At 39.3% G+C, this 16277-nt stretch overlaps 1 protein-coding gene across 2 annotated transcripts in view; it reads right to left on the reverse strand.

Annotated features, from left to right (window-relative positions):
- The window catches only part of LOC110521082 (disks large-associated protein 2), a 53368-nt gene that overhangs the window by 15143 nt on the left and 21948 nt on the right, over positions 1 to 16277 (reverse strand). Inside the window, exons 5-6 of one of the 2 annotated variants that reach the window (XM_021598503.3) lie at positions 4865 to 4900; positions 1654 to 1710 (exon numbers count right to left, since the gene is read on the reverse strand). In XM_021598503.3, coding sequence (XP_021454178.3) covers positions 1654 to 1710; positions 4865 to 4900 — 93 coding nt within the window. Of the gene's footprint in view, positions 1 to 1653; positions 1711 to 4864; positions 4901 to 8070; positions 12839 to 16277 lie in introns of those variants that run through there. The other variant, XM_036976477.2, reaches the window with a different exon arrangement.

Below are 16277 nucleotides of genomic sequence, written 5' to 3' on the forward strand. Positions count from 1 at the left end.
CAGAGAAGTGCCCTCCGTGCTCCGTTTTGAATGATTTGATTTGGACTCATACTCCGACCCTCCCATGCTCCAGATTGTGTGCTCGGAGCATGATAGTCTACATATTGAGAAACACCCTAAGTCTTCTGATCAAACATACTGAACAAAAATATAAATGTAACATGCAACAATTTCAACGATTTTACTGAGTCACAGTTAATATAAGGAAATCTGTCAATTAAAATAAATAAATTAGGCCCTAATCAATGGATTTCACGACTGGGCAGGGGAGCAGCCATGGTTGGGCAGAGGCCCACCCACTTAGGAGCCAGACCTACCCACTGGGGAGCCAGGCCCAGCCAATCAGATTGAGTATTTCCCAACAAAAGGTCTTCATTACAGACAGAAATACTCCTCAATTTCATCAGCTGTCCGGGTGGCTGGTCTCAGACAATCTTGCAGGTGAAGAAGACGGATGTGGAGGTCCTGGGCTGGCGTGGTTACATGAGGTCTGCGCTTGTGAGGCCGGTTGGACGTGCTGCCAAATTCTCTAAAACAACGTTGGAGGCGGCTTATGGTAGAAAAATGTACATTCAATTCTCTGGCAACAGCTCTGGTGGACATTCCTCCAGTCAGCATGCCAAATGCACGCTCTCTCAAAACCTGAGACATTTGTGGCATTGTGTTGTGTGACAAAACTGCACATTTTAGAGTGGCCTTTTATTGTCCCCAGCACAAGGTGCACCTGTGTAATGATCATGCTGTTTAATCAGCTTCTTGATATGCCACACCTGTCATGTTAATGGATTATCTTGGCGAAAGGAGAAATGCTCACTAATAGGGATGTAAATAAATGTGTGCACAAAATTGGACAGATAAAAAAAAATTGGGATCTTTTATTTCAGCTCATGAAACATGGGACCAACACTTTACATGTTGCGCTTATTTTTTTGTTCAGTATCATTTCAGCCAGTGCATGGCTGTGGATTGACTGCATTGTTTGAATGGAATGTTGGCATATTGGTAGTTAATTTGAAAAATGCATGGAATCATCCCTCTAATACTGACTGGCTAGCTAGCTAACAAACATTATTTTACACAATATCTTATCAAAGCACTTGCAAACCACGGTTGACCAACTCCTTGACCAAAATGGCTGACGTTTATTCCGTCATAAGGTTAATTTCCATCCTAGTATTCTAATTCTATGCTTAGTACCACACCACCACAAGCTAACTAATGACAGGCAGGCAACTCAGGATTTCCATCATCAGTTGTGATGGATGGACAAAATGAAATGGAGCTGAGATTAGATAATGATCAGCCCACCAACTGTATTCTACACCGTGCATCTACATCTGCATTTCTTGTTGTTTGGGGTTTAAGGCTTGGTTTCTGTACAGCACTTTATGACATCGGCTGATGTTAAAAGGGTTTTATAAATACATTTGATTGATTGATTGATATTAGAGTTGACTATTCACACTGAAAAAGTGTATTTTGTAAAGCATAATTTTAAACCCTAAAGTGTTAAAAAGTGAACAATTTAAAACATTTTACTCTATGTAGAGTGGGACAATATAGACACTTTTTTTGGTGTTAGACTTCACACTTCATTAACACTGGCAATTTTGCAATGTATGGATTGGTGAAGGTGATGAAGGCTTTTTTTACCTGGAGGTGGATCGGCTCGGTCCACACTGCAGGAAGAAGGGAGACGAAACTGGATCCCTGGAAAGAATAGGCAACACCAGTTAGTAAGGGGGAAAGAAGGGCCAGGAGAGACACATCCACGTAGTTTATCTGACTATAACAGTACCTACCATGCCTCAGGCCAATACTCGTATCAGGATCACAGTCAAGCGAGAGTCACAGACATATTTCACGTGATATACACATACATTTCTTCCCATTGATCATGGTATTTGATCAATCAATAACAAAGAAAAACGTGGACATTACAGTGCTGGGATGGTCCACAGTTTTCAACATTTCCCGTGTTCCTGTCCACAACAAGAACATTCACACAACAGTGTCATCGAGACTGTTTTCAGTTGTGACTGGTGGAACCACAGATATTAGGCTGTGCTGAAAAGTCTATTCTGCATGATTACACAGAGAAAAAACATGCAGAAATATCTACTAATCTCACAGAACATAGAACTGTGCCCTGATGCACACCACGGGAACAAATAGTCACACATGAGAAAGTAAACAAGAGATGAGACAGGATCATCAACATAACCAGTTAAAGGTAAATACATGAGTAAATGTACAAATAACAAAATACATGCAGAGGTAGATTGTAGGTAATGAGGCATGAGCACATAAAAGATAAAAGAAGAGAGAGACTAAATGGATATAAAAAACAACTATTTATAATGAAGATGAAAAAAATGGGTTGGACTAATCAGCTGAGAAATATGTTAAAAGAGGAAGGACAAATAAAGGAGAAACACATCAATCAAACATTCAATTAACGAGTCTGCCAGACAAACACCACATAAACATGAGATTGAATTGGAACAAGATCTGTCAAGAAGTTGCAGTAGTGTTTAGCAGATTTGCAGAGGGCCATGAGGTTCAGACAGCAAAGTGACAGAGCAAATTAGACAAAGCGGGTCTGCTAGGACAGTACCTGTAAGTACAGACAGTTGCAATCAATTAGAGAGATTCAATTCAATCACTGTCTGCAGGCGTGTCTGTAGTAATAATGCACCGGTGCAGAGTAAAATTACACTCTAGTAAAGAGTTCGAGAGTAGCTATTTAAGGACCACCTAATTAAAAGTATTTCTACTGCAGTATCTTGTATTTGTTCTGTCTAGCATATGCTGACTGATCAGTCTGCCTTTGACTCCTTCTCTGTCCAGAGGAACTCTCAGACCTTTTCCATTGTTTCCTGGTGGTCAAAAACATCAGCCACATCGTTGTGGGCATTTTAACAGCCAGTCCCTCTTCTCCATTTACCTCCATCCATCTGAGCCATTGGCGGCCCCCTGCCATAGCCTGGCAGTAAGACTGGAGGGAAGGTGATCTTTCTCAGGTCAGGATGGTACTAGTGTAATGGTGTCATGGGATGACTGACAAGCAACATGAGCATGGGGGCAGCAGATTGATCACGAGCAGTGAGGTATGGGTATTCATCATGCTGAATAACTGGGACCAATTCAGATTAGAAAAATGGTGAACAGACCTGCATTTAAATACAGGTCCTTTGTTCCTAATCTTGACAAAAAAAAAGCAATTAAAATGCAGGAAAGTAATAGTTTCCTCACAAAAAGTGATCAATTAATATTAGAGAAATTCAACGAACTTCCCATGGTATGTTAGACTGTATGCTAAAGGTACTGCATATGATAGGTGCTTTGCCAAAGGGAATGGAGTGGAATAATGAATGGATGGAGTGAAAGATGGATAGATGGTTGGATAGAGGACAAACTCGATAGAGGACAGGTCGAGGATGAAGACAGTCCGTTATGGTCCAGCTGACTCCACTACTGCTGGTTTTCTGAGTTAAAGAGCTGGTGATGTTGATTCTCTTTCAGTTGAAAGTAGAAAAAACAACCATGTTTTCCATAGTCACATACATATATACATACAGTGGTGATGCCCCCATGGATGCAAAGTGGATTAACCTTTCATGTATGGAATAACACAACAAATCTTTACAAATCAATGGGCTGGATAAGTGTTTCAACAATGTAAATTTGTACTTGAGGAAACCTCCCTTTGTTTTACAATATTTGCTTCTGCTTTGCACTACTGTGCTGCTGTGGATAGTCTTCAGATTATCCACTTCTCTCTGTCACTTGTAGATGGATATCTTCAAGTCCTTAGTAGCAGTCAGTAGCAGTGTAAAGTTAATGCAAGTTCATAAACAATGTTTAAGAACATTGTAAGATGCTGGCAAAAGTGATAATTTGTTATGCATCTTCCACAAAGCTTCAAGTTCACATTCATGTTCATACATCAGCTTGTTCACGTTATAGATATCTACCTGTTTGAAGCAGAATTACCTCTCTAATTCCACTCTGTGATGAGTATGCACCTATAAAAAGATCAAGATTGGTGTAGGCCTACTTTTGAGGTTAATGTAGTACTGTTTTTAATCCTGCCTGATGGCGACATTGACTTGTCACTGGTTTGCCTTGCTGCGGATCAGCATCTCATGAGTTAGATTGATAACTGGCTTTTCCTAAAATGGCCCTGTGATAGACGAGTATCCTGTCCAGGGGTGTACTTGTACATCAAGCTGTCTCACGCTACAGAAACAGGAGACAGGCTCCTGCTCAATTGAGACGTTCCAGCTCTAATTACTGAAACAAATATTGAGTAAATCAAGAAGGGGATTCATGTAAAATACAAATACTATAATGTTAATAATAACTCTACCAATGCTAATTCTGATGCTAATGCTATGCCTCATGTTAATGATACCAATAATCATCATAATCATCATAATAACGTTAAAAGGTATAATAAACAGGTCAGGACAAAAATAAATAACAAACAAATGAAAGTCAAATGTGTGATTATTGAATGAAAACTACAAAAAAATTGTGGGGACTTAATCTGGGTTACATGCTTAAGACGTGCTTAAGATGTCGTGCTTAAGATGTCTCCAATGGAATTATATTTTATGTTTGAATCTTATAAAGGTACCAATCTTATAAAGGTAGCATCGAAATGATATCATAATTGTAAACTTTGAATTGGTCTTTAATCAAATGTGTGTAACGCAATATGATGATATTACTGACAAATAACTGGAAAGTAATGAGTCGTACTTCATTAAAATACCGGGAGGTGGGACAAAACTGATGTGAACAAATATATTAACAACATATAAAAAAGTATTAGAAAATGGTCCCCTACCAGACCTGCCGTATGCTCTACGCCCCCCAGCTAAACTGCGGGCGCCTAGAATAAAAAATAAAAAAGGTGATAGCTTAGTACAAAAATAAAACGCATTGAAATGATCAAAGCCATAGATACTGTGCCTGGCCCATGCTGTGTGTGAATCAGAGTAACTTTTGTGTGCCGTTTTCCGGATCATTTATATTTAATGAGATGCTTTATTAATTATTCTTATACCTAGTTGGCCCACTATGATTTTTTTTCATCAGTTTGCAACAACTTTTGTAGCAATTTAGCAATTATTTTTGATTGCCATTGTAAAGCTATGATCCCCACAGAAATTGCGGAAAAACTACACAACCATACAAAACACCTTCAAGATCAAACATCTTTTACCTTCTTTCATTATTTTATATATTGATTTATGAAAAAATACATAAGGCAAATATAAGTTGTAACAACTGATATTTCACAATTAAACATAAGAATTTGCAAAAATAAAAATAATAAAACATAGTAAGTCAACCAATACAGCCTAAATGAAATAAAACAGATATTTTGAATTAAGCAGTGGTCAACCCATAGCATATAAGAATGAAACCTGAACAGGTATGGTGATCATACCTCTAACCCTGGAGGTTGACTTGAACATAAAAATGCTTTCAAAAAACAAAACATGATGGACCTGTTGCCTGCCAAATGTCCTCGGCTTTAATAAAGAACCAAACAAAGAAGAGCCTTGAAAGTGCCATTAGAACATTTGCTTGTTATACAGTGTCTTCAGAAAGTATTCACACCACTCCACTTTTTCCACATTTTGTTGTGTCACAGCCTGAATTTAAAATGGATTCACTTAATTTTGAGTCACTGGCCTAAACACAATAGCCCATAATGTCAATATATATTTTTTTAAATTAATACAAAATGAAAAGCTGAAATGTCTCGAGTCAACAAGTATTCAACCCCTAATTATGTTCAGCAGTAGAAATTTGCTTAAGAAGTCACATAATAACTTGCATGAACTCACTCTGTGAGCAATAATAGTGTTTAACATGATTTACGAATGACTACCTGATCTCTGTACCCCACACATACAATTATCTGTACGGTCCGTCAGTCGATCAGTGAATTTCCAACATATATTCAACCACAAAAACTAGGGAGGTTTTCCAATGCCTCGTAAAGAAGAGCACCTATTGGTAGATCTTTTTTTTTTAAAGCAGACATTGATTATTGCTTTGAGAATGGTGAAGTTATTAATTACTTTGGATGTACACCCAATCACTACAAAGATACAGACATCCTTCCTAACTCAGTTGCCGGAGAGGAAGGAAACCGCTCAGTGATTTCCCCATGAGGCCAATGGTGACTAAAACAGTTACATAGTTTAATGGCTGTGATCGGAGAAAACTGAGGATGGATCAACAACATTGTAGTTACTCCACAATACTGACCTTTAAGAAGGAAGCCTGTGCAGAATAAAAATATTTCAAAACATTAATCTTGTTTGCCATAAGGCACTAAAGTAAAACTGCAAAAAATGTGGCAAAGAAATGAACTTTGTCTTGAATACAAAGCGTTATGTTTGGGGGAAATCTAACACAACACATCACTGAGTATCACTCTTCATATTTTCAAGCTAGTGGTGGCTGCCTCATGTCATGGGCATGCTTGTCGTCGACAAGAACTAGGGAGTTTTTTTGTATAAAAAAATAACATAACCAAGCACAGGAAAAATTCTAGAGGAATTCCTAGTTCAGTCTGCTTTCCAACAGACACTGGGAGACTAATTCACCTCTCAGCCGGACAATAACCTAGAACACAAGGCCAAATATACAGTGGGGAGAACAAGTATTTGATACACTGCCGATTTTGCAGGTTTTCCTACTTACGAAGCATGTAGAGGTCTGTAATTTTTTATCATAGGTACACTTCAACTGTGAGAGACGGAATCTAAAACAAAAATACAGAAAATTACATTGTATGATTTTAATGTCATTCATTTGCAACACATTTGCAAAAATCTCTAAAATCATATTTTCACTTTGTTATTATGGGGTATTGTGTGATGGACAAGAACATTTTTTATTTCATCCATTTTGAATTCAGGCTGTAACACAACAAAGTGCGGAATAAGTCAAGGGGTATAAATACTTTCGGAAGGCACTGTAACCTTAAAGCAATGTGTTAATTTTCTTCGAAAATTGTAAATACAGAAGGAGAAAACTCTTGGGACAGAAAATTATTTTGTATTTAAACAGGACTAGTCTATTTTTTATTCATATATACATATATATATATATATATATATATATGAACAAAATATTATCAGATTCCAATCCAAACCCATGGACTCCAAGACTGGCCATCAAAGGGGCAGCACAGTATTTGTGTCAGGTCTCTGTACAGCAATAAGACGTCTAAATAAAAATAAAGATGTCGGAGGCCCATTAAATAAGTAGCAGCATAACTTGGAAATAAACAGATCAGATATGACATAATTAATATGGTCCCATTACTCAAAAGAGGTCATGATAAGTTTTCATGACACAAATACAATTTGAAAAGACATGCCTCTGCCAACATCTTTTAACTTTTATTAATTGTAATCGAGGTACAATTCTTCGCCCAATGTTTTCCTGACCAAATATAAATATTATTCTCAGCACGTTGCTACATTTCAAGTCATTCTGGGTGGAATGTTTCTGACTACATGATGCAATAATTGTGAAACGTACTTTCTATCTTTCTTGCTAACTGATATGACATTATATCAATAGTTGACAATAATAAAAAATATCACACATTTTGTACGTCAAGATCTTAAAAAAAAAAAGCAACAAAATGAATATGCATTGCCTGAGTTTCATGCAACATATTCTCTACCATTAATGCCTCTGCACATTTCATTTGTTCATGATATGTACTTTCCACTGTTAAAGACTTGTATGAGGAAAAAAAACCCAAAGACCTAATAACAAATTCAAAACTGACCATAACCTGAAACAAAACAACAGAAAAGGACATAGGACTTGCATAGAATGAATGAATGTAGTTTTGAGATATATCAAGAGTTAACCTGCCCCCATCATAGATTCAGCACCTTAATATCAGTCTCCCTCCCTGGACTGGAAAGGATGGAGAGGAAGCCACTGCATTCTGTCCTCTTTGTCATTCCAAGCGAAAAGAGGAAAATATGAATGCTAGTGTTTATAAGACCATTCCGTTTTTCCTTTTCTTTTTTCATGAAATAATTCATAGATTAACATTTTAACTGTTGATTTGTTTGATGCTCTCAGTCTTATTTATCCTCTTAAACAACAGGAAATGTCAGCCAACCCATGGCTATTTTCTTATGGGGAACACATTCAGAGAACATTCAAGATCCTTTTTGTTTTGGAAATCTGGGTCTACAACAATCGGGAAAAAATTATGAAATGTGTATATTGTTACTCCTGTATTGCAAAGAGAAAAACTGGTATAGTTACAGTGGAAGTCGTTTGTTTTCTATGACAGGATGGACCACTGTCAGCCCAACAATCCTATAGACATCCAACAGGTGGTGTGGTACTGTAACAAGTCAAGGACAAAAAAACAATCCACTGCAAGGTCAAAGATCTTGGGCCCATTGAGTTACAGTAGCCAGGTGGGGAAATAATATCTATTATCTTATATTGTTGTGGCTGTTATCATCTTTTCAACATCCTTTTTATGGTACACTTGGTGTAAATGTCATAATTCCAAAGTGCCATGTGTTTCTCAGGTAATGTATTTTGGTCATGAAAAAACTGGTAAAATAAAAAGATGCACTTTCCAGATGAAGTAAAACATCTTTAGGGTGAACCATCTCATCCATATAAAGTATTTGAGGGATTTAGGTTAGTGGTGTCATTTGCACATGCCTCTGTAACATTGCTGCTCTGGAGGGTACATCCATGGATAGATGCGCTGTGGAACTTGGAGCGGTTTCAGGTGGACGAAGTTTCCATAAGCCCCAACCATTACATTGATAAGCCATGTTGGTATGATGTGACAATGGAGGAGATGAGTGGTTATGGGTGTCACGTGACTGGTTCATGACCAATCAAATATATATATATATCTTTTTTTAGAAACACTTAAAAGAAGATAATTGAGGACTCCACCTTTTAAGGTTTCCATAGAGCCTGGCTTGGCCATCACTAGTGAAGGCGGTGTTAGTACATTCAGGAGTACAATAGCATCACATACCTCTGGAAACATTGAGGAAGAGGTATAGGGGAACTATGCCCTCTGATTGTCTCATTGACGAGGACTGAATAGGAGATGTTTAAGACATATAACACACTAGACGGTGATGCATTTGAGTAATGAATGAAACTCCACTGGGTCAAAGGTGCAGGGGTTGATTTAGGACCATGTAAGAGAGTTACGAGCTTAGCTTGTGTTAAGCCCTCTTAGAAGTGTAATGTAAGAACACAGTATGGTCACAATCTTGACCACAATGAATGACCTAAACTTGGAATGTATGCAATCATTTTCTGTCTTTACAAAAATAGTATACTGAACAAAAATCTAAATGCAACATGCTACAATTTCAGCGATTTTACTGAGCTACAGTTCATATAAGTAAATCAGTCATTTGAAATAAATTGATTAGGCTCTAATCTGTGGATTTCACAAGACTAGGCAGGGGCACAGCCATGGGTGTGCCAGGGAATGCATAGGCCCACCGACTTGGGAGCCAGGCCTACCCACTGGGGAGCCAGACCCAGCCAATCAGAATTCATTTTCCCCACAAAAGGGCTTTATTACAGACAGAAATACCCCTCAGTTTCATCAGATGTCCAGGTGGCTGGTTTCAGACGATCCCACAGGTGATGAAGCCGGATGTGGAGGTCATGGGCTGGCGTGGTTACACGTGGTATGCCGGTTTGTTAAGCCGGTTGGACGTACTGCCAAATTCTCTAAAACGACGTTGGAGGCGGCTTATAGTAGAGAAAGTAACATTAAATTCTCTGGCAACAGCTCTGGTGGACATTCCTGCAGTCAGCATGCCAATTGCACACTCATTTGTGGCATTGTGTTGTGTGACAAAACTGCACAATGTAGAGTGGCCTTTTATTGTCCCCAGCACAAGGTGCACCTGTGTAATGCTCATGCTGTTTAATCATCTTCTTGATATGCCACACTTGTCAGGTGGATGGATTATCTTGGCAAAGGAGAAATGCTCACTAACAGGGATGTTAAAAAAAAATTGCGTGAAATTTGAGCAAAATGTAACATTTCGGGGATCTTTTATTTCAGCTCATGAAACATGGGATCAACACGTTACATGTTGCGTTCATATATTTGTTCAGTATACGTGTATATACACACATAGGGTTGAAACATGTAACATAGCTTGTGCTGGAATGAACTTAAGCTGATACGTTCGTACTCAGATAATGCTAAACCCTGGCTAGTCATGGTCATTTGCGTGGTCTCTTAGGCTGCGTTTACACAGACAGCCCAATTCTGATCTTTTGACCAATCAGAACAGATCTACTGACAATAATTAGGCAAAATATGAAGATTGGGCTGACTGTGTAAATGCAGACTTAGTTCCTCTTTGTTGGACACTGGAATAAAATTGCAAGATTTTTGTTAATTTCTTTAGATTTTAAATTTGAGAAAAATGTTGGGTTAACTACAATTAAACATGTTAGCTGCTTCAACTTAAAAATATGAAATGTCTAACTTTAAATTTTAAGTTGTATGACTTATGTATTTTACAATGCAATGAACACTGAGTTAAACATAGACCTTTTTTAAATTAAGGCAGCTGGCTAACTAAAATGTAGGAGTTACCTTACTGCCTTAAAATGGTAAGTTATGTAAAATCAGGAAATATTTTCAAATTGAAACACTACACTTTTAAATTGCTTAATGAATGTTAGATATAATACGGTAACATCATTGAATGAAATTAGAATTATCTCCTATTTTGTTGCAAAAACTGAGAATAATTTCAGGTGTATACAGCTTTTGTACATTCTACTGTTCCCTTTTTCTCCAATCAAAATAAGATTTTCAAAATGCCCATTTTCATGAACTAACTACACAAAATTGTACTGAAAAATATACATTTGTACGTTGACACAGGGAATGGTTAGGGAATGGTTATAGATTTGATTTACTTTACATTTCATCTACCTATTCACAAATATGATCTTTCTTTTTGATTTAATCATTACAAATTGGGATTTAAAAAGTTATTCACAGTATCATTTCAGTATAATCAGGTGCTTAGGTTTCTACATGAGAAGAAACTGGAATGAATAAGGTTAAGAAACACGCCACCACATTACTGGAATTTCATGGCTCAGTTAATACCAAACAAGTCTAGGGTTGAAGTTTTGTGACAATTTTTTCTCTTTAATTCAGATGTATGCAGATTTGCAGAGTCTGTTATCTGTCGCCGATTTCATAATGTTTCCTAGTCCCGTTCCCTAGCTCCTACTTCTTTGTTGTTCTCAGATTTAAAAGGATCCGATTGGTGTAACCAACGGGGTGGGATAGGACCTATGATTAGGGAACTGAAACGTTAGTAGGCTGTTATATTCAATTCATATATTTAAATTACAAACATATATAAAGTCATTTTGTGCATTCAATTAGTCTTAGTGGTGTCAAGGCTTTTATACCTCACCTCATGGAATGGCTACATTCTATAAGCTACCTTACATAAGCGCAGATGAGAGAGTACATTCCCTGTCACTTCTATTTAAGGTGGATTGAGCACCATCCTCCTCATCTGCTGATCTCAAACAGTCAAACTGTTGACTCAGTGTCACACAAGACACTTTTAAATATCTGATACACAGAAGCCTAGTTAGAGAGGTGCTGAAAGCCACTCAGTGGTGCTTAGGGATCAAGACGGTAGAAGTAACATTCGAATCATCGCCTTTCACATTCCAAGGTATTAATGGCATCCCTTGATAATGGCATTACAGGTCCCTTATTATTGATTATTTCAATGTGGTCATTACTTGCTCTGAGAATGACAAGCCAACAACTAGATGTCTCCATAGCAAAGGGACATTCAGCAACATTAGTGCCCTGCCTGTCTCGCTGTGTACATAGTGTGCGGTTTTTCGCCTTGGCTCCTGTTCTGGTTCTCTGGGGGTTGTTAAGGGGAAACCCCTTCATGTGGTATTTCTTCTGGGTTGTATCATGGGAATGATTAGAATGACATTGACAGGTATGACATGGGCCCACTGGTGTACTTCCTGTTCCACAGTTCCAGACTGGCACTCCTGCGGCTGCCACCCGAAGAGCGCTTGCGTATTTTCTGCTCCCTGTTGTCCCATGTTGAAAAATCTTCCGATAGCCGAGAGCTAGTGGGGCTGCTGGCCTCCTCCTCTGGCGTTGAATCCCCAGTGATCTCGATACGGGGAGGGTCCATCAGGTTTATGAGGTTAAAGGGGGCTGGTTCCGGCTGGCACATGACAGACTTGTCCTCTGTGTTCTGCCTGACGAGCCCGCTGGTGCCAGCCTGGATGCCCACAGACACCCGGTCCCCGGTCTGTGTTGAGCTGTCACTGGCGCTCTCGCGGCACATCGTCCACATGTTGTAGCACTGGGTGAAGTTGAAAAAGTTGCTGTTGAAAGTTTTGAGTTCACCGCACACGTCCCTGCGCAGCTCGGCCAGTTCGTAGCGCATGGCCGAGATCTCGTCTTTCCACTGTATGTTGAAGGCGGCCACCATGTTGGCGGACTCTTTAAAGGCCTGGATGGCCTGAGGTACAGGGGGATCTGGGGCGGCTATGGAGGGGGCATCAGGGATCCGGTAGGCAGGCGGCGAGGTCGGGGGGACAGAGATGGCAGTTACAGTGGAGCTGGTGCTGTGCTGGCTGCGAGCTACAGCGTTCTCCCTCTCTAGGCGCTCCAACTCCTCATAGGCCGAGGAGCTGGCCCCGTCGTCGTCTTCTATCATGTCCTCGTTTAGCAAAGAAGTGCCTTCCAGCATATCATATCCCTCTGGAAGACAAATTTGAATATGCAAATAGAGGGACATTCAAAGGGAGGGAACAGCTGGAGTGTTATGTAATTGTAATGCCCAAATTTTCAAACCTAGAGTGGGCATACATATACCTACAATATGCATTCAGTATGTGAGTAAAATACCACAACTACCCTATAACTCCAGTTGATATATCAGATGAAATCATTGCATTGAGAACATGGAGTAGAAATGGTGTAGACTATTTGTTGATCGCTAATCTCCTGCGAATATCATTACCCTTGACTCAGATGATGCATTTGAGATTCCTTTATCAGATCCATTTGTGATTGTTCAAACCCGAAAAGAGACTGTGTAAAACTTAATTTACGAGGTGCCCTTCAGACACTGAAGTGGTCTCTATAATTGTTATGCTCTCTAACACAGCTCTGGTACACTAAAATGCATAAAGGAATTATTCAACCAGGTACACTGAGCCATTTGAGCGATGCATTTTAACTCACATGCTGTAGGCTTTTCGGTTTTTACACTGCCTTCTCACTCATTTCAATGAACATCTACCTTCCACAGTCTTTCCCTCTTTTCACCGCACTGCACCCTGGGAAGTGGAACCCTGTTGGTTCCTAATATAAACCATCATTACCAATCAGTTTCAAATTAAAAGACCATTCTCCGAATGAAATCATTAAAGCATGTTTCGTTAAAGAACGCTCCTAAGTGTTTTCCTATTGTTTTTTTTGTTTTGTTTTTTTGTGTGCAACAGAAAAGATGAAAAGGCAATGAAAGAATCACAACTCAAGTCATTGGGCCGAGAAGCAGTTATGAACCCTATTGAACATGTCAGGTCCCTCACCATGAGGTTGATAAGACATGTGAGTTTCCCCAGTGGCGGGTAAATCCCCCCATAGTGCTGCACCAGGGAATGGGCTGCAATCCCACAGTCAAAGACGGCTGATAACCTCTACGCCGAGGGTCAAACCCAGCCACATGTGGCCTTTACAGAGGTCGACTTTCATAAAATAAAAAACACAAAGCTACTGTAATACACTGTAACTGCTCTCACATTTTGACTGTTGACAGTGGCAATATGATAACATTCAGGGATATTGTATGGCTGTGCTATGAGTAGATTATGTATTAGACTGGGAAGTACAGGTTTATCATACAGTTACACCAATGATGCCATTTTAGCTTAAAAATAGACACACTTCAAAACAACTCGCAAAAGCCAGCGAGGCACCATCATCACAAAGATGATTCTGGAATATTAATGCATACGAACAACGAATTCAAGGCCTCAGAGTTTTGTGAGTTGTTCAGACCCCTGTTTGTTTCTCATAGTATCTAAATGGGATTTGTCCATCCTGGTATCATATCAAAGTTAGCGTTTTTATGTATTGCTGAGAAGGCAGTGCAAAAAACACACATACACATAGACGTATGTATGTGTGTTGACATCAAAATACCTGTGACAGGCATCACTGAAGTCTCCAGCTGTTCTGTCCCCCCGGTTATCCTTCAAGAGTTGCATGGCTGGTCAAATAGAGAGGGGGTGCTGCTCTTCTGCCCAATGGGGCATCATAGGATCCCTTCCCCACTCAAGGGCCCTGCTAGCCTTGACATGCTAGCATCTGGTTGGGAAGTGATTTAGTTTTCAGATCTCTCTTTTTTTATGTAAGTGAGTGGCAAGGCCAGTCAAATACTATGGATTATTTTAATTTAACTTCAAAGCCGCTATTCCTTTAAAAATGACACCAAATGGTTGATACCAGGTAAATAAATATTTGCAATATGGCTTGAGATGGAGCCAACAAGTCATAGCCAATTATTTCCCTGAGGCTCACTAGCACATGCTGTTCCATAGCCCAATTGGATATGACTGTATATGGAAGAGAAAAAAAAGTCCTTGAGAACTACTCATCAAAAAGACAAATATATGCAGAAAACGCTTGAATAACTGACAACCATTTCAGAGCCAATTTAGTGAGCCAAATGGGAAGCGGACAGAATTGGGACAGAGCTTATTGGGTGAAAGGAGTTCAGCAGGTAAGACGGTGGGATTGGAGGACACTCCTTGATCCGCAGGTCCCATCGTAGGCTGAGGGATTCTGACTGTGCAACCCAATTGAGCATGACAACATAAACAAAATAAAACTCAAATTTGTACAAGAAAACAAAGAAACCCCAAAAACTCAAACAAATACAGAGGACTAGTACAACTGCTTTCACGAGATGTGTTGAGAAATTAAAATCCAGGTCATAATATTGTAAAATGAAAACGGAATATGAAATTATAGTATTTCAATAGGGTTCATAGCTTTACTCTTTCAGGCATACACCAAATGCACTAGGGCAATTAGTTTATGGAGGGAGCAGTGGTTCTGTTTACACAACGAACCAGATATGTTGATGTTGTGACAAAGATATTGTGTGTAAAATGTTGCACAAAACCTTGAAATCCCTGAATATTTAATATCAAAACAACAATTATTGCAACAAGTTCACTTGGAAGAGATGATTTTACATTCTTCTAATAGGTCATCTAAATGTGAGATTTAGCTGAACGAGAAAGATTCTAATATGGTGGGCCGAACGGGTAAAATAACTGTTGAACATTTTAGTGAGAGCGCCCTTCAAACCTTGTCAAACCTCAAGTCAACTGATCAGCCTCACATGATTGCAAGAACTGCCTTCTGATTGGTCTAACGTCAGAAGTGATAAATCAGTTGCCAGTAAATATTATTCAAATCATATCTTCAAATGGGGTTTTATGCAACACAATACAGCAATACAGAAAAACGATTTATTTTAGTACGCGCTCTAAATTGCCTTTACTAGTTCCTTTGAGCAACCAGTACCATATCTGAGTTTGTTGACTTACCGTATGTCGGTTACAAGATGCTGTCTTGTTTTCTGTAGACTTATAAGTCAAGATCAGTTAGAGACGCTAGTGCCCTCAACATCCAATCTGGACCTTGAAGACAGTTTCACTGCTTAGTTTAACTCTTCCCCTCTAATCAGGGACCTGGGACACCACATGGGTTCCATTAATTATCAGGTAGAACAGAAAACCAGCTGGCTCCGGACCTCAAAGGATAATATTTGAATACCCTTGTGCTAGCTTAATGAACTGGTCAAACAAAGCATGGAAGGGGAGGCTGAAAACCTCTCTGGAGCAGGCCATGAACCCTCCTAACACTCTGTAGAGGTCTATAGCCCCTCCCTCCAACCACTGGTTTGTTTAACACTTAACCCTTCCCTACACAACTCACACTCTACACACGACACATATACCACTGAGATTCACATGCTTAGAACAGGGCATGTTCCTCTTGCACATGCCAAGTGCTGTGAGTGTGACTGTAGTGTGTTGATGTGGTGTGGTGCATTGTGGGTATGACTTCTCATTGTGCTAATTTGAATGAGGCCCCTCCCACCCTCTACTACGGGTTTAGC

Source organism: Oncorhynchus mykiss, chromosome 4 (genome assembly GCF_057628025.1).
Source record: "Oncorhynchus mykiss isolate SJ-2025 chromosome 4, ASM5762802v1, whole genome shotgun sequence".
Lineage (NCBI taxonomy): Eukaryota > Metazoa > Chordata > Actinopteri > Salmoniformes > Salmonidae > Oncorhynchus > Oncorhynchus mykiss.